This window comes from Marmota marmota, unplaced genomic scaffold (assembly GCF_001458135.2).
Source record: "Marmota marmota marmota unplaced genomic scaffold, marMar, whole genome shotgun sequence".
Taxonomy (NCBI): Eukaryota; Metazoa; Chordata; class Mammalia; order Rodentia; family Sciuridae; genus Marmota; species Marmota marmota.
Window position 1 is genome coordinate 18126913 of NW_026000101.1, and position 19689 is coordinate 18146601.

At 45.0% G+C, this 19689-nt stretch overlaps 1 protein-coding gene across 7 annotated transcripts in view; it reads left to right on the forward strand.

The window, feature by feature from the left end:
• Window positions 1–19614, forward strand: part of Fam219a (family with sequence similarity 219 member A) — a 60722-nt gene extending 41108 nt beyond the window's left edge. For 2 of the 7 annotated variants that reach the window (XM_048783484.1, XM_015492416.2), the window contains exons 2-6: window positions 11805–11904; window positions 14993–15095; window positions 15312–15392; window positions 16021–16075; window positions 16623–19614. In XM_048783484.1, the coding sequence (XP_048639441.1) occupies window positions 11805–11904; window positions 14993–15095; window positions 15312–15392; window positions 16021–16075; window positions 16623–16778 (495 nt within the window). In that variant the 3' untranslated portion in view covers window positions 16779–19614. Of the gene's footprint in view, window positions 1–11804; window positions 11905–14992; window positions 15096–15311; window positions 15393–16020; window positions 16076–16619 lie in introns of all 7 variants that reach the window. The other 5 variants (XM_048783482.1, XM_015492415.2, XM_048783485.1 and 2 more) reach the window with 3 other exon arrangements.
• Window positions 19615–19689: the final 75 nt, after the last annotated feature.

Below are 19689 nucleotides of genomic sequence, written 5' to 3' on the forward strand. Positions count from 1 at the left end.
ATCCTGTTACTATTTTTTTTAAATTCAGAATAGAAGATACAGTGTATTTTTCTTTAAATGTTCTATGAATATGTATTAGTCCATGCTCTCTGGTTTCAGTAACAAAATCCAACTGAAGTTAGTTTAAGCTAAACAGGAGAGTAGCCTCTAAGGACTCTAGAGATTCTTACAGTGTGTAATGGCAGCATGCAGTCAAGCCTTAGAAGGGCAGAGCAGATTCTGGAACCAGAATTTGCATCCTAGGGAGTACTTTCAGTATCTCCACTGGACATCAGCTTTATATTTATTTCCTCATCCACAGGCTTCTCTGTTGGGCAGAGTTGCATAGTCTTAAACTTTGTATCTCCTCTTAATCACATTTCCTAATATTGGGAAAGGCTGATTGGCTCTTCCCTGGGGCAGGACCACATATAATCAACATGGTTCTTCGAGGCCCACCCCTGTGACCAGGAGATGAAAGCCATGTGAACTCCCAGAGAAGAGAAACCCCAGCATGTTGCTAACTGTAGAACAAACAAAAGATTCTAATATACTAGAATGTTAACAGAGGTTGTCTGAAGGTGTGAAACTAAAAGTGATTTTTTAAAAAAAATTAGCATGTATTACTTTATAATAAAAAGTATATTAGGGCTGGGATTGTGGCTCAGCAGTAGAGCACTCTCCTAGCATGGGTGGGACCTGGCTTCTATCCTCAGCACCACATAAAATAAATAAATAAAATAAAGGCATTGTGTTGTGTCCATCTACACCTAAAAAATAAATATTAAAGAAAAAAAGTATATTAAACTTGCTATGGATGTCAGGAGCAGGGGCATACACCTGTAATCCCAGTGATTTGGGAGGCTAAAGCAGGAGGCTCTTAAGTTTGAGGTCAGCTTGGGCAGTTTAGTGAGACACTGTCTCAAAATCAGAAATAAAAAGGGCTGTAGTAGAGTAATAGAGCACCGTAGATTCCATTGCCAATACCAAAAAACAAACAAAACAAAACCTGTCATGGTTGCATTTATTAGTAGGCCTGGAATCAGCAGCACCCTCCTACATTTTGGTTCTCCCAATGACAAACACCATAAAGATACTAAGGTTTGGTGATACTTGTTTGATAATGAATTCTATCCTAGGAGTTGTTTAAGGAGAAGGAAAATCCTCAGCTACTCACAGGATCAGCATGAGTTCCCAGACTCTAGCACTGGCATAGAATCTTCTTCCCCAACCCTTGTGTGTGTGCTTGTGTGTGTATGTGAATTTTACTTTATCCAAAATGCTCTGCAGAAATGTGGTATGTAGGGGTTGGGAATTTAGCTTAGTGGTAGAGTTCTTGCCTAGCATGTGTGAGGCCCTGTCTTCAATTCACAGCACCACAAAAAAAAGTGGTATATACAGAGAGCTATCTTTATTGAACCCAGAGGAAAGGAAGGAAGGGAGGGAAGAAGGAAGGAAGGAAAGAAGGAAGGAAGTAAGAAAATATGGTATATACAGAGTGCCTTCTTTATTGAACCCAGAGGTGCTTCACCACTGAACCACACACCCATCCCTTTTTTTTAAATTTTGAGATGTAGTCTCACTAAGTTTGCTTAGGACCTCACTAAGTTGCTGAGTCTGGCCTCGAACTTGCAATCCTTCTGCCTCAGCCTCCCAAGTGGGTGGGATTACAGGTGTGCACCACCATGCTCAGGGAGAGTGCTTTCTTCTGCATTCTGCTAGCAGTAGTCCACAGATAGAAAGAAAGTGGACACATTCAATATGTTCACTTTATTTATTTGAATTCAGTCTTCTATTAAAGAAAAACCTAGAAGACTGGAAGATTTAGACTGATAAAAGGGGTCTCCCTGAGCAAGGATTCTCTGCCCTCACTCTCAAACTCAGGCTTCAAAAACTTTCTGTCCAGCTATTCTGTTTTTCTTCTCTATGTTAAGAGCCACTAACATTTGGAAAGATCTCCCTCAAATTCTACCTCATTAGAAGCCTTTGTCCTTTCCTATAAGTGGGACCCCTAAAAATATTTTTTCTTTATAGTAAGGAAGAGAAAGCATTTTACTCTTCCTGGGGTGATGGGAGAAGGAAAAGTGCCAAAAAGGTGACATCCAATCTGGACTTTGAAGAATGCTGGAGCTGACCCACCAGGTCCTGGTTCTAAAGTTGTCACCACCTTGTTCATGAAGAAGAGAAAGTCTTATATTGGCCCCAGATGACTCCTATAAAAACTTGTAGGCAGGCAGTCTTATCAGCAATCACCACATTTCACTGGAGAAACTGTGACCTAGAGAGCAAAAGGGAGAATCATACTGTGTATCAAGGGAGATTTTGGGTCCAGAACCCAGATCAACAGATTCAGCCAGTTGCAAGGTTTGCCCAAGATTCTGAGAAGTATAAGCACCAGAATGTGGCAAGGGTCTGGACTCAGAAATTGGAAAGAGGCCTGAGAAGAGATCAACTTCCTGCCAGTCTCTCTCAACCATGCTCTTTGTCCTGTGCTTCTCAATCACTCAACTGCCGCTGGATGAGAGGAAGTCAGTGTGTTCCTCGTCTCTGGTACCAAACATCATGTTCACTTTCACCCATCTGTGGCCCCTAAAGATCTTAATATGTCCCAAAAGGATAGAAGTATAGAAGTCCTGGCCAATTGCCTCACACTGAAGACAGCACCTGGAGAATGGAAGATGATGAACAAAAGCAGGAGCTGCCCAACAATGGAATTCTGAAAGGACCAATGAGTGCCATTTGAGGTGTAACTTCAGTTCATACCACTGAGGAGAGTTGTGTGGCCAAATAGCTTTCATGTTAAGTGTAGATCAGAGACAGGTGGGAATGCCTTAAAGGCTGGATGAATAATCATTTGTAGGGAACTAGGAGGGGTCTAACAAATGCCTAGGCTGCTACCAAATATTCTTGGACAGGAGGTAAACTTTCTTTCCAGATGTGGGCACTCAATGAAGTACAGGTGTATTTGCTGGATATCCCTCTTAAATATATCTAAACATGCTGATTTCTATGCACTGCCAAGAGATGTCTTTGGGGAGTGGGATAGCTCTGAACTGGAAGACCACATTTCCAGGTAGTTTCTGAGCTGTTCTCTGGACAAATTGTAACAAAATTGGTCCTTGATGCCCTATCTTTCTGTGCCCACCTGACATTCTCCCTTGATAAGATCTCCCCTGATTTCCTGTTTTCTTATCAACTATATCCTTCCTGGCCCTGCCTCCTACTTCTTTTTACCGCTTTTCTGTTGGTTCTGCTTCCTAATCATCCAGGGAGATTGAACTGACTACTGACATGACTGTGTTCCAAAGGTAGCTGTTTAGTGTCCTCCAATTCTGAAATGCCTTCCCCAACTGCTCCTAAAATTAGAGAAAAAAATCATATGTGTTCTGGGAAGAAAGATAATGTTTGAGCATTTTGCCTCTTCATATCTCACCCTAAATCCATTTCAGTTTCCAACTTCTTGAGAGTTAATGCTTGAAAATAAAGACAGAGGTTACCTTTCCCTGTGAGGAAACTAAAATTGGATCACATCTCTACCCTGAATCAATTATCCATACTCTGTCCACAGGACATAGTCAAGATTGTTCAGCACCATGGAGAGCGCCTTTCATTCTTGTGACTGGATCACCAATGAGTAAAAGATGAGGATTGTGGCTGAGAGTCAGCCATTATGATCTACCACTTCGGCCAGCCACCATGTGTCCCTCTTCTCCCAACTCCCAACTCCCTAGTATAGACCCTCTTCCTTTACCTAGTGAGCTTTAGGAATGAACTCTCTTAACTTTCCACTCACTTTTCTCCCTCCATGTTATCTGCATCTCCTACTCCTCACCCCCTTTCATTTCAGTAAGAAGCTTCCCTCCTCTGGTCCGAAGTTCTAGTTCCATCTGTTCTTGACTCCTCAAAGACCACGCCCCATATGATATCTCCTTTTATACTCAGCTTCCTTTCCCTTAATATAGGACAACAGTCATGTATTCCCTAGCTCTAAAGAAATCCTATAACTCTGAAACTTCCTCTGACTGTCATCCATTCTTATTTCCTCCTTTTCCAGTGCAGCTTCTTGAAAGAATAGCCTGTGTTCACTGTCTCTACTTCCTTATATCATATTCCCTCTTAAGTATTCTGTAATCTAGGCTCTGTTCCTAAATCTGTGTTCATTGGGACTATCTGTGTCTCCCCACCAACACACACTTTTTTTTTTTCAAGTCTTGGGATCTAACCTAGGGCCTTGTGTATACTAGGCAAGCTCTCTACCACTAAGCCACATCCCCAGCTCCTCTATGACTTTCTCATTTCTAAATTTTGTCTTTATCTTATGGACCAGTCTGTCCTGTTTACCAGTGTTGATTTCTTCCACCTTGGCACTCTACAACTTCCCAGTTCTGTTCCTACATTTCATCTCTCTGCTTCTACCCAGTCTCCTTCTACTCATTCCCTAAGGTTATATGTTTTCCCAGGGCTCCATTCTTGATTCTTATATTTTTCACTCTGCCATTTTCTCTGGGAGGGCTTATACTCCTTGTGGCTTACATCATGACCAACTCACACCTCTTTCTTGAGTTCCTGAACCTCAAATCTTACTGACTAGTGATACCATCTGAGTATCCAAAAGATGCTTCAAAACTCAACATAGGGGCTGGGTTTGGTGGCTCAGTGGTAGAGTGCTTGCCTAGCATGTGTCAGGCACTGGGTTTGATTCTCAGTACCACATACAAATAAATAAAAGTCCATTGACAACTAAAAAATATTTTTTAAAAAACTCAACATAGTCCCAAATAAACTAATCTGGTTTTCCCTGGCAATGTAGCTATGCCTTCTCCTGCAATTTCTTATCAATTAGTACTCCTTCCCAGTTATTGCAGAGAGAAAACTAGAAGTGTGAGAATTCTCCCTTTTATATTTTATCTCTAAATCTTTTACATTTTATTGCCAATTCTACCCTCATTAACATTCCCCTTTCTGTTCATGTGTCTTCTGCTTCCACTTGGTTCAGATTCCTTCTATCTCTTCTGGTAGAATTGCAGTAGTTTCCTAATTACAGTTACCTTCATTCATTCCACTCCCTCCCATCTTCCACATGGCCATCAGCAGGTCCTTCATCATCTTAAATCTGATCACGTTACTATTCTGTTTAAGGTAGCATTACCCACTCTCCATCTTCTGAGAAAACAAAGCAGAACAAATTTAAGACCCATTTTTCACCATGATCTGAGCCCTCTTAATCCCACCAACGTCATTTCTTGCTACTTTTCACTATACCTCTGAAGTTTTAATTGTAGCAAAATTCTGACTGTGCCTTAAACATACTTTGCAAGTTTCAAGCTTCTGAGCCTTTGCACATATTCTCTAAATGTTCTTCCTTTCTCTTACACTGGTGAGTTGATATTTTAAGATAAATTCAAGCATCTCCTCTGACCATCCTCCCTTTGTCCTATTCCTTACACTTTTTATGGCTCATGTTACCTTTATCGATAATTATTGGGAGCTCCTTAAGGATGGGCTTACTTTCTATTTGTCTTTAGGAGACTCAGGATTAGCATTGTTAAATAATTGAAGGAAATGTACTATGACAGAGTAAGGAAAGAAAGAAAACAGGATGCCCCCTAGGTTAGGCCTTTCTTCACCCTGTGGAGAAACAACATTTTACACAGGTACCTCCACATGTAAGCAAGGCCCCAACCTATGTGGTGCCAGGGGTGCCACTGTGAGCCAGTCAGTCCCAACATATACTGTCCATGATTGTGTAGGCATCATTGGACCTATACAAATAACAACTTTATAGCTACTGCAAATACAGGGTTCATTGTGTACTATATTAAGGACTATTGTGTACTATATTAAACATTTATTAACTCATTTTATCCTTGCAGGAATCTTTGACATAGGTATTAATATTATTTCATTTTTAGAGGAAACTGAAGACCCAATTACATAACTAGCAAATGGAGGAGCTGGGATTTTAACCTGGTGCCAGAGTCTGTGCTTTGAACCATTACAATCATCCTTCAGTCTGTGTGGCAAGGAGATTATGTGAATTGTCTTCCTTTCAGCAAACATCCCCCAGTGCTGAGAATGAGATCAATTCACCCGAGCCATATGATTTTGCCCAGTGCAGGAGACATAATTTGAATACTGGGGAGGCAATTACAATGTCTGCTGTATACTTGTGAGAATCAGATGAGCTCATGAATTTGAAGACATGCATTAGAAATTATAAATCCCCACAAGTCTTATTTTTTGCCACCCAGAGTCCTAGCAGGATAGATTGATTGTAAAGATCTGCTGTTCATTCAGGAAAGCAGTCCCTTCTGTTACTTCTCCAGGGCCTTCCTTCTTAAGACCTCTGACCCTTGAAAGTTCCACTCTGTTTTTTCTCCTTGTTTTGCCTTTTTCCCCACTCAATTCTATCCTGTTCATCTGTAGGTCTCTTGGGTCTCAGCCTACCTTTGTATTTACTGCATGACCCCCAAGCTCCAATAAGCAAGACCAGCCAGCTTGTGACCATTCATGAGCTAGTACAGCCCTGGAATTGGGAGGCAGGGGTGGAGGTTAACATGGTGGAAGCTGACACTCAGGCCTACATGGAGGACCTCCCAGAGAGCCTTCTTTACCTCCAAGTCCCAGCGTCTTTACCACCAAGCTACATCCCCAGCCTTTTTTATTTTTTATTTTGAGACAGGATCTTACTAAGTTGCTGAAATTGGCCTCAAACTTGTGAACCATTCTGCCTCAGACTCCCAGGTGACTGGGATTACAGGTGTGAGCCACGACATCCAGCCCCAGTGTCTCTTTCTTTATGGTCCTCCTTTGCATGCTTTGAAAGTCATTAACTCTTTTTTGTTTGTTTTGGGTACCCAGGATTGAACTCAGGGGCATTCAACCACTGAGCCACATCCCCAGTCCTAGTTTGTATTTGATTTAGAGACAGGGCCTCACTGAGTTGCTTAGTGCCTCCCCAAGGCTGAGGCTAGCTTTGAACTCACAATCCTCTTGCCTCAGCCTCCCTAGCCACTGAGATCATAGGCGTGTGGCACCATAGGCATTTGCCACTGCACCCAACTAAAAGTGACCTTGGGTAACTTATCAGTGACCTTGGGTAAGATTTCCACTCTGGGTCTATGTGTCCTTATGTATTTATTTGTTGATATTATTGTAGTACTGGAATTGAACTCAGAGCCTCATGCATGGTGGTCAATCACTCAACCACTGAGCCACATCCCCAACCCTTTTTGAGAGAGGGTCTCACTTAATTGCCCAAACTAGTCTAAAACTTGTGAGCCTCCTGTCTCAGACTCCCAAGTACCTGGGATTACAGGTGTGCACCACCACACCTTGGCAGATTTCCTTACTTTTTTTTGGTACCAGGGATTGTACCCAGGGGCACATAACCACTGAGCCACATCCTTAGCCCTTTTTATATTTTATTTCGAGACAGGGTCTCACTAAGTTATTTAGGGCATTGCTAAATTGCTGAAGATGGCTTTGGCTTTGAACTCACGGTCCTCCTGCCTCAGCCTCTTGAGTTGCTGGAATTACAGGCATGCACTATTGCACTGGGCAGGTTTCCTTACTCTTAAACTGGGCACAGTGACACACACCTCTAATCCCAGCAACTCAGGAGGCTAAGACAGAAGGATCACAACCTTGAGGCCAGCCTTAGCAATTTAACAAGACCTTGCCTCAAAATAAAAAATAAAAAGGACTTGGAATGTAGTTCAGTGGTAAAGCATCTGTGGGTTCAAGTCCCTCTACCACAAAAAAAGAAAAATCATTTAATAAATTAATGTTGAAACTGGTGATAGATACCCAGAGTCTTACTATATTGTTTACTTTCCCTAATAGTTTCCATAACAAAACATTTTTGAGGACCAGAATAGGACCTTTTTAAAGTAATAGAACCCTTTACCTAATGAAAATCTTACAGAAAGTTTTATATGTAGATAAAATAAAGGTGGATCTCTTCAGGTTAAAGAAAAGCCAGACCCCCATCCCTATTGCTCCTCACCTCATACTCAGTCTTTCCCTAGGCACAGAATTTAGGGAACACAGTTTAATGAAAATCATTGGACCAGACTAAAGATTATTCTGGCACTTTTGCCTTTCTCTAGCTATATTGGCTTTGCACTGGCCATTAGCCTACATATCCTGTCCCAGAAATAGTAAGCCTAGGCCATTAATCATCTCTGCAGTCTTTGGAGAATTTGTTTGAATGGTTGCAGGAACAGGGATTGCTGCTAGTGATGCATTTCAGTGTCTGTCTCTGCTGAGTGTTTATTAATAATCTTGTTAATCCCCACTCTAGTTCCCGGATCTAGCTAACGCCTGTCGGATGTCCTTGGGGGACATTTTAAATTCTCCCTGATTTCTTGGAGCCAGACATTTCCTTTCTGATACTTCCATTCATGAATATTTTACATTTATTCTCCCTGATTATATCTCCATGTGATAGACCTGGTGCATTGAGTTTCTCAGGGAATGTATACAGGAAGCCCATAGTAGTGGGCTTTGTGCTTGCCACTTAAATGTGGCCCTCTATCATGGACACTGATTGAGGAGAAGCTAAATGCTGGGCTTTGTGTGGGACCTCTAAGCTTAGGCCTTTGCCATCTGACTCATGGCCCAAAGGAGCTGTCAGTTCTCTTCAGAATCAGATAACACCAAGAACTTCCCAGAAGGCATTGGGAGCCACACGTGGGTCACTTTGACCAAAGTTGCTCACTAGTTTCCAAGTCCTCACCCCAGGACCTTTCCTTCCTGTGCAGTTCACCTCCAGTGCTATTACTAACACCTCCAACCTGAAAGAAGATGCTAAGGAACTTATCTGCACTGGGAAGTAAAAATTAACCTCAGAGAAAGAACAGCAATACCTAACACTCTCATGTGATCAATGGGGTAGAGGATTAAGGAGGAGATGCATGGATTGAAGGCCACAAATTTAGGAGTCTCTAGGGTAAAAATGTCAATCCAAACTATAGGAGGCATCAGGATTTATTTAGGAGAGAGAAGGCTGAGGATATGACCCTGAAGAGGAGACAAAGAGCAATAGGAGCACAAAGAAATGGCGGTTAAAGAGGCAAGAGGTGATCCAAGAGAGCACAGTATGCTGAAAGCCAGGGAAGAAAGCCATTTCCCAATAGGGGAAGTATGGGTAGCATGTGACAAATACTACAGAAAATCTGGAGGAATGTGACCAAGGAACTTGGAAATATACCAAAACTTCCCTGGAAGAATCCCACTAGCACACTTATAGGATGTACCCTTTGAAAAGGTCTCCCTCTGGCTGCTTTGGAGATGACCCTTCTTGTGGCCCAAGGGGAATACCAGAGCCCAGCTGTTGGGTCTCCACCTCTCCTACAGCTAAGAAGACATTGTGGTTGCAGAAAGGCATGTGAGGGGTGCTGGGGCTATAGCTCAGTGGTGGAGTGTGTGCCTCCCATGTAAGAGGCACTGAGTTCGATCCTCAACACCACATAAAAATTAATAAGTAAATAAAATAAAGGTATTTTGTCCATCTACAACTAAATATATATATATATATATATATATATATAAAAGAAAGAAAGGCATGTGAGGGTCACTAGGGACCTGTTTCTCCAAGGCTGTAGGGGCAGGTGCTATCTCTAAGGAGCCTCCCAGGGAGGCTACTGAGCCTGGGAGGATGAAGATTGGAAGGGCTCACAGCCTGGGAAGTTGCCTGAGATGCAGGCACTGTAGCACCCCACCTTTCAGAACAAAGCCCCCTGTCTACCTCCCCCTCAACCACGACTAAGGGATAAGAGTCAGAGCAGAGGAGGGAGGCCCAAGTTCTGCCCTCAGGAACTTGCAAACAACCTTGGCAACATAGTCCAACCAGGACCTTATGCTCTGAATGGCCTGGAGTAACACAAACAAGGCCAGGATTTCCATCACAAACATTCTAGATTTTTCCTTTATCCCTAGTGACAAGCATGTGTTTTTGACTACTACCTCATTTTTAAAGGAACAGAGCCACTATATGTCATATAACCTTCTATTTTAGTTAGCTTTTTCATCACTGTGACCAAAAGAACTGACAAAGGAGAGAAAGTTTATTTGGGGTTCACAGTTTCAGAGGTCTCAGTCTGTCGATAGCTGGCTCCATTGTTCTGGGCCTAAGGTGAGGCAGAACATCATGGCAGGAGGGGCATGGCAGAGGAAAGCAGCTCAGGGAATTGTACCAGGAAACAGAGAAAAAGGTAGCTCCTCTCTCCAGGGACAAAATATATACCCCAAAGGCACACCCCCAATGATCCACCTCCTCTAGCCACACCCTGCCTGCCTATGGTTACCATCCAGTAATCCTTATCAGGGGATTAATGCACTGATTAAGTTAAGACTCTCAAAACCTAATCATTTCACCTCTGAATGTTCTTGCATTGACTTACACATGAGATTTTGGGGAATTCCTGATATCTGACCCATAACACTTTCCCTTACTGAGTCACTAGCAGCCACACAAATCCCTGAGCCTGATCTGGTGGAGCCAGTCTTAGAGCATTCTATCTTCTATTTTCTGCATCTTCAAAGGCAGAATAGGCAGCAGCCTTGGATCCCCTCTGCAGTCCTTATACCTTAGGCTTCCATTCTGTTGTCCCTTGTAAAAATGTAAAAATGCGTGGGATGGTAGCATCCATCTCAAGAATTGGTCATCAGCTTCTCAGGGAAAATATGGGTAACTCCAGTCCCTTCCAACTGGCTGAGGAAGGGGAGGCCAGGGTCCTGAATCTTGTAGCAAAGGATTGTATTTTGAAGGGGTGGCTAGGCTAGATAAGTACTCTGGTCAACCCAGGGCCTACCACAGGGGTGGAGGCTATGAGGATGGTGTCAAGGGAGATTGAGAAGGTTGCACATCCTGGACAACACACAGAATTGCATGCTCTCCTACCTTCCTTGTCATCTATAGCAGCAAGTGTTTTGCACTCTGGACAGCACAAAACAAACTATATACCTGCTAATTTGTCATTGTTTGTCTTCTTGCCTACAATGTACAGCCAACCTTTCAGATTCTCTCAGGAGACACTCCTTGGGACCCATCTGAGAACTGATTTGTTTGTTTGTTTTTGTCCAATTGCTTAAGGATTGTAATCTGGCTTGACTTGGCCAGTTAGTTCTCTAGATTCTGCAAAGGACCTTATTTAGCATTAAGAGAAATGGAAGAAGAAGGCCCACCTCAGGGAGAACCATCTCTGATGTTGATCCATACTTAAGTCCCCAGGAACTAGCAAGATCTTTCCTAACAAGTACACAAGAAGGCCTGAGTGAGGAGTAGGGCAACAAGTATGAAGGTTTGGAGAGGAGGTCCTGAAGGTTTAAGGAAATCGTATTGAGCTGGGCATGGTGGCACATACCTATAATCCCAGCAACTTGGGAGGCTGGGGCAGGAGAACTGCAAGTTAAAGGCCAGCCTCAGCAATTTATCAAGACACTGTCTCAGTGTAAAAAGTAAAAAGGGCTGAAGAAGTGATGCAGTGGTTAAGCACCCATGGGTTCAATCCCTGGGAGCAAAAAAATAGCAGAATCATGGTGGGCTTTCTGGAGGAGCCTGGATCTCACAGAACTTTGGAGATATACATTAAATGGTGTTAGTGGGACCAAGATCCTTGGCTCTTCTGTCCAGGAGGATTACATTTTTGTCCCATGGTAGGTGAGTCTGCCCCTCCGTCTCTTAATGTTCAGCCTGCTGCCCAGGACAAACACTCCCAGAAGCCTGGAGGACAGTTGGAAAGGCTTGCTTCAGGGCCAAGAGCAGCCCCCTCTGTGCTCACTTGCTAACAACTCTCTGTCTCTCTGCTTTCTCCTCACAGGACCCAGCCGCCGCCTCCATCTCAGACGGAGACTGTGATGCCCGGGAGGGTGAGTCAGTAGCCATGAATTACAAACCATCCCCGCTCCAAGTGAAGCTGGGTGAGTGTGTCCTGGGGGTGAGGGAGATGTGGGACATGAACAAGGTCCTCTGGGCTGGGTCTACAGTGAGGTACTACAAATAAAGCAACTCAGGCTAGTGATTACAACATGCCAGCCAGCATAGTGGCTTGCATGTTGTAATCACTAGCCTGAGTTGCTTATCTCCTGCAAGGCTAAGAAGGCAGTTACAGTTCTCTACAGAATCCTGAAATTCCAGGAGGCATCTCTGAGGCCAAGAAGGCTCCAGGAGTTCTAGGAGATAGCCTCAGGGGTAAAAGCATGATACCACAGGGAGAGGACTTAGAAGTCCCATCAAACACTGGATTCAGGTAAGAGGAAGCTGACTTAGAGGTGGGCTATCAGTTCTGTCCGAGGGATAGAAAAGAATGTGAGTTCCAAAGCCTAGCAGATGAGCCCTTCTCCCCAGTCCAACCTTATCCCACCTGGAGGTCTCAGGACTTTATTGATTCCCATCTCGAGAAACAGTCCCTTATTTCCTTAGTAACCTAAATATCTCCACCTTTCCAGATATCTCATCACCTTTCCCTTGAAGGTTTATTTCATGTCCACTCAATGTTAGATTACTATACAATGACTCCTTTGAAGTCATCTGGCTCCCCACCACCACCCACAGCTCCTGCAGGTGCAGTTCATGCCTCACCCTATGCTAACTACTGGCCCTTCTCCCTTTAGGGACCAAAGTTTCACTGACCTCAGACTGATGTAGGTAATAGACTTTTACTAATTACAGCACAGTACACACAGAGAAGAGCTTGCAAATATAAGTCATCACTATCCTTCAAATTCCTCTGCCATCCCAGCCATCCTCCCAGCCATCTTTCTCCTCAGATTCCAACTTCTCACCAATAGTGGGCCATTCCTCAGTCCTAAGAGCCCCTTCCCATCCCTTCACAAACCTTCTTCCTCACATCTGCCAAGACTCCTTTATTTTATTTTTCAGAAATAAATTTATTATTTTTTCTGTGCTGGAGATCAAAGCCAGAGTTTCATGTGTGCTAGGCAAACACTCTACCACTAAGCCACACCCCAGCCCCAGAGTTCTGTTCTTTTAATTTACATTTTTGTTTTGTTTTGTCTTTCTTTTACTTTGTTTTTCTCCTTCCAGACCACATCCAGGGAGCCCCTTGAGCTAATTTCCTGAACAGGAGAGCATTTTTCTCAGTGGAATTATTCATCTTCCTAGGACATAATACTAAAATTGCAGCCATTTTTGTTTGTTATTGTTTAATTTGTTGTATTTTAATGAGAATAAGTTCTCCTCTACTCTCGCCCATCAGTTTCTCTTCTCCAGAGGTAATCATTCTTCCCTCCCCCTCAAGAGGTAATCATTCTAAGGGTTTTGTTTTTTTTTTAATTTGTATAGTTTTATTTTGTATTTTAACAGAAATGGTATCACATTGTACACACTTTCTGAAAGTTATTCTCCTCCCCTCCACATAAAAAAGTCTTCCCCTTTGAACATCAGTATATAGCAAAAATTTTATTATTTTAAATGATTGCATAATAGTCCATAGTTTGGTTTTTGCTAGTTTGTTGTTTGCATTTTTCCACTCTTTCCAACAATATTAGCATTCTTTAAAATAACGTTTTGTTTTCTCTCTGTTACATTACCACTAAAGCTTCTCATGAAAATTCACAACTTTTGCCAGTTGCACTAAGGAAAATCACCACCAGGAACTATTAGGCAAATTGCACCCCCTAGAGGCATGGATGGTTATGGCAGATGCTGTCTGCTGAAAGAGGCTGGGGAAAAGCGAAAGGAGCCAGACATGCAGTGGTGAAAAAAAAAAAAAAAAGTCAGAGAATATAAAATGAGAAATTTAGAGACATGGAGGTTAGGGGATATTTTAAAGTGAATCACAGCCAGGCCTGGCAACTTGAAAGGCTAAGGCAGGAGGATTACAAGTTCAAGGCCAGCCTCAGTAACTTAGGAGGCCCTAAGCAACTTAGTACCCTGTCTCCAAATAAAAAAATAAAAAAATAAAAAAAATTTTTTTAAAGGGCTAAGAATGTACTTGGTGGTAAAGCTCCCCTGTGCCCATTCCCCAACATCATAAATAAAGTGAAGTAGCTATAAAGACCCATCCATTCTTACACTCTGGAGCATGCAGTTATTTTATGAGACAACTTCCCCTAGTGTCTTTTTCACTAAACAGGCAGTTTTCCTAAATCTAGACTTTACTTGAGATGAGTAGAAAAGAGTAGACAGGCTTTTCCAGGACCAGGCGGCTAGCTACTAATGGTAACAGTTATCATATACCAAGCAGTGGGTCACCTGATGGCCAGCCCCATGAGCCTGGTAAGCTCTGAACCCTAAGAGAACTCAGAGACTGGTAGGAGTCAGGAGCATTGCTTAGGCAGTATAGCAAAATGGGCTCCCTTAGCCTCTACCCTGCCTGCCCTTTTCTGTTTCTTCCACTCTAAAACCTTCAGTGGCTCCCTTTTTCTTTCTGCATTAATTCCAAACTCTTCAGTGTAACATTCAAGGCTTTCATGTTCTGAGTTTGTAAACAGAGGGAGTCTCTAGCTTCTTAGCACAAGACTTGACACATGATTAGTAACTCCAATGTTAGGAGTTTTTCAATAAGTGGCTCCTTTCCCAACCTTACCTCTCTCCCTCTTCACCCTTCTAGATCTATCCAGATGCATACTTAAGTTCTCTTCTAAATGCATTTTTGTATATGATTCCCTCCTTCCTAGAGTGCCCTTCTTTGTCCAACTCATAATGTCACCCACAGGCAGCCCTCCCTGATTGCTCCATCCTGTGATCATCTCTTTCTCTCCAGCTTTTCCTTGGCATCAAGCACACATTGACTACCCAATATGGGAGCTGTGGCTCCTTCAAGGCAAGGCTCAGCCTTCTCCTTTTGCCTCCTACTATCTACCTCAAGTTATGCAGGGACAAGTACCATCTCTACTGAGTAGCAGAAGCCTGGAGTTAGGATTCCTACCTCAGTTCATAGAGGACCAAGGGGTTTCACAATGGAGGCAGGGCCCTGGCTGCCCCAAGTGGTAAAATAGGGTTACCTGGGGCAGGACACAGCTTCCTTCCCATATTCCCTTGCAGAGAAGCAGCGGGAGCTGGCCCGGAAGGGCTCTCTGAAGAATGGCAGCATGGGCAGCCCTGTCAACCAACAACCCAAGAAGAACAATGTCATGGCCCGGACGAGGTAGAGACCTCTCTACCCCAGCTGGACCCTGCCAGCCAGCACATATCTCTGCTGGTCCTGAGTCTCTTCCTCTTTCCTCTGTCCTAGGGTGGGGTCCAAGGCAGGGAGGGAGGGAGGGAAGAGGGAAGGGAGGGAGTGAATGAAACAAGGCTCAGCCCAGTCCCCTGCCAGGTTTGTGTTCCAGTCTCCATTCCAACTCCAAAATTTTTCACCCAGGCTGGTCGTCCCCAATAAAGGCTACTCCTCGCTTGACCAGAGCCCAGATGAGAAGCCACTGGTAGCTCTAGACACGGACAGGTGTGTACACGGTCTGGGGACAGCCAGGCAAGCCATATGAACCTGCGTGAGCACATACAGGTCACACCTGCTATATTGCTAGAATTGATGTATTCCTCAATTAGGAGCTCTGCAAGGGTGAATTCCTCAGGGAATGTAATTTTTTAGAAGAAAGAGGGTGGGCAGAGAGAGAGGAAAGGAGGACCAGCACAGTGTTCTGCTATCCTGGAACAGCCCTGTTGTTGAATCTGGGAAGTAGGATGGATGCTTAATGCCCCACTCTTTGTAAGGAAAGAGCCCTACTCCTCAGAAAACATCTGGCTAGACCTAGAGTTTGGGAAAATCCAACAAGTGGGGTTGATTTGAGCCTAATGGGGGCAGGAGGTGGGGATAGGGATGCAGTGAAGGGAGTAGCAGTTCTGTTTGGAAGAAATAACTTATTTCTAAATAATTTATTTAGAAAGGTGGGGCTGGGGAATCTTCATTTTAAAACCTGAATTTACACAGCATGCATAGATTTTATTTAGAACTTGACATTTGGTGTCATGGGGCTGGGTGTTGTATTGACCAATGGAAGCGGGGGTGCAGGGAGTTTTCTATTTAATTTCCTGGAATCATTTCTTCTCTGCCCTCTCTTCTCCACGGCTAGCGATGATGACTTTGACATGTCCAGATACTCCTCATCTGGCTACTCCTCTGCTGAGGTGAGGCCCCACCCCTTGCCACCCTAGACACACCTGAGCAGGACCACCTCTATCAAGCAGCCCAGGGTGAGGCCAAAGCCAAAGCACCTGGAGAAGAGGAATAGGCACAGCTGGGCAGAGCCCTGTGGGGACAGAGCTCCATGTGGAGCTGGGGCTAGATGGGAAAGCATATGAATCATTAGCTTCAACTGCAGGAAGCCTATGGTTAGGGGCCAGGGTTATTGGAGCAGGGCTCTTAAATAGAATGGAGTGTGAAATATATGGGACACCTTATAGAAGTAGACCTGAAATTGGCCAAAACCCTAACAGAAGAACAACTAGATGTGAGCAGTAGTCTTTGGAGTGGGTAGGGATCTGTAGAGATGTGTGGAAAATGTGCACTGAAGAAAGTGAGGCCAGAGTTGGGGTGGGGTCTATAAAGGGAAGTGCCTGGACTTTTGGAGAGGCCTGGGATGGGTTGGGTGGTTGCAGTGGAGTGACTGCCCTAGTGGGTGCAGGGCCTTCCCACCGACCAGAGCCTGACCTCCCTCCCCTTTGCCTACAGCAGATCAACCAAGATTTGAACATCCAGCTGCTGAAGGATGGCTATCGATTAGATGAGATCCCCGACGACGAAGACCTAGACCTCATCCCCCCCAAGTCCGTGAACCCCACCTGCATGTGCTGCCAGGCCACATCCTCCACCGCCTGCCACATTCAGTAGCGGGCGGGGCCGCTGCGGCTGCAAGGGGAGGCGCCAACACGGGCCAGGTTGGACCAGGCAGGGGCTGATCCCTCCCTAGCTCGTCCTCGTGCCCCTGGCCCTACACCCCTTACAGCCGCCAACCTCGTAACAGTCATTGCTTCCTCCTATGGTAGGACGTGTACCTCTGTGTGTTCATGGAGCCGGAGAAACCAAAACCGGGTCTCTCTCTACCCCAGGGGCTGAAGAGGGGTGGGGGTTTCTTGTTCAGTTGCTTGAGGGACCTCCCCCAGCACCCTGTTCCCCTCTCCAAAGCCACAGTCTGGAGGTGGGGAGACCTGGAAGGCAGGGAGGCCAGCAGTATGAGCTGGGAGAGGGATCACAAAGCCAGGGCTTGACCCCACCTCAGCAAAGCCATGAATCCCCCAGACCCAGACTGACCAGCAAACAGGTTGGAAGAAAGAAAGGCCTAAGGCAATGGGGGTGGGTCCCAGAACCTGGGAGCCCTCTCTATATGACTCCTGTCAGCCAGTGTACCTTGTTGTGTTTTCCCTTCTTCTCTAGATGGGAAGTCTGATAAAGTTGTCCAAGGAGATATTGGCCCCCTCTCATCAGATCACTGCCTTCTTTTGCCTCTTCCTCCCATTCTCCCCTTTCCTTTTTCTCCAGGCGTGGTATGACCTGTCCTCATGCCCCTAACCAATACATCTATCTCTCTGCCTTCCCTCTTCCCTTCACCAATAACACTGGTCTCAGGTTGGAAGCAGGGTAAGGCTGGCCTTCAGTCCCCATTCCCAACCCACCCCAGCCCAAGGTCTGAGAGTCTGGTTCCCAGTAAAACTCTTCAAGGAGCAAGCTTAGGAGGATATAGCAGCTGAGCAGCTGCATGTACATGGTAGGGAGCGCTTGGCAGAATGTGTGTGTGCACGCATCTCATGTAGGACCTGCCTCTCCAGGATTCTGTTCCTGTCATATATGTAGTGTCCACAGTGGGGAAGTGACTGATTTTTTTTACAATGTGGGAGCCTGCTCAGCCATGCAGTTGACTTGAGACTCTGGCCTGGGTATCAAAAGCCTGGGTTCTGACACTCTCTTCATGTACTGTCTTACAGCAAGCCACATGTTTTCTCTGGGCTTCATTTTCCCCAAATGAAAAATAAAAAGCAGCTGCAATTATTCTTAAGGTTCCTTCACACCTGAAGGAATTTTTTCATAGGAATTTCTGTGGAAGAGTATGAGGAGATTTCTGTGTGTCTTTGAGTGCACCCAGGGGGGGCCTCCCTAAGTGTGTCTCTGCAGAAAGGGGAAGTATATGTGAATCTGTTTGGAAAGAAGTGTGTGTGTGTGTGTGTGTGTATGTGTGTGTGTGTGTGAGAGAGAGAGAGAGAGAGATTGTGTATGTGCATGGAGGTGTTTATTGAGAGAGAGAGAGAGAGAGAGAGAGAGAGAGAGATTGTGTATGTGCATGGAGGTGTTTATTTTGTAACTATTTGGGATGTCTGGGGATCAGAATGTGTATTGCTGCTTTTGCTGCTATTGCTGGGTTGGAGGCTGGGGGCAGGACAGCTGAGGATGAAGATCAAGAGAAAGGAGGTTGGGGCTGGGGATGTCGCTCAGGGGTAGAGTGCTTGCCTAGCAGGCATGAGGCCCTGGGTTTAATCCTCAGCTCTGCCAAAAAAGAAAAAAAAAAGGAGAGAGAATGACAGTGAGAGAGAGAGAAGGAGGGAGGGAGGGAGGGAGACAGAAAGAAAGAAAGAAAGAAAAAGGAGAGAAGGAGGTTAACAGGGCTCTCCCTTGGGCTGGGCAATATGAACCTGCTCCCATGCAAAGAAAAATGAAAGCACAGATGGCCTCAGACTGCTTGGACCTAGGCCCCACAAATTTCCCACAGGTTCAAGGAGTACTTTTCCCTGTGCTCTTGTGCTGACATATGACACCCCACACATGCTGGTGTATCCACTGTCATGGATACCACTCACATGCTGCCCTCTGGACAACAGTCCTGGGACGTGGGAACTGGAAGGGGCAGATGGTGAGAGGAAAGAGTGAGGCTGCTGGCTTAGGAAGGGTAGCATCTCTCTCTGCATCACACCCAGGAGCTGCCAGGTTCAAAGTGTTGGGGTGCAACTCTATGCTCTCCTCTCCTCCAATCTACCCTTATGTCCTCTAGTTATATAATGAGGAAATGCCAAAGGGAGGACAGAATAGGGATTTGTAAGGCCCACAAAGCCCACATTGGCCCCCATCTCAAGCTCTTCTCCCACCCTGATCAGCATCCCTGCTCCCTGTCATCTAGGATCCAGAGCCAGGCCTCCCACTACCACCATCCTGGGCTCCTTACTCACCTTTCTAGAACATGGGTACCTCCTCTTTTATAGACTGCTGCCTTTGCTGCTGACTTACTGTGTGACTCTGGCCCATTGTTCAATCTCTGTGGCCCTGAGGAAAGCTCCCTCCCCACAGGACATACTACTTTTCTGGCAGGCAAGGACTTCCAACTGAGGCAGTGTACATGTGGCAGGGAGAGATAGGAAGCTGGCAGCCAGCAGCTTCTACGTCTAAGGAGAATGCATGGTTCCCTCCTTCCCTGTCTGGGAGGTTGAAGGGGAAGAACCAAGGCCTTAGCTTGCCCCTGCCTCCTGCCCCCTTGTAGATACTGCCTTAACACTCCCCCTACCCTTGGCTGTGGCTTTCACCCAGCCAGGTTTCTCCGCGCTCACTAATTTATTTCCAGGAAGGTGTGTGGAAGACATGAGCCGTGTATAATATTTTTTTTAACATTTCCATTGCAGTATTGACCATCATCCTTGGTTGTGTATCGTGTAACACAAATAATGATATTAAAAGCATCAAACAAGCCAGCCTCAGCTCCCTACCTGGGGTGTGGGCTAGGGGCAAGTGGGCTGGGAAGGGACAAGAACTGACCCTCTGG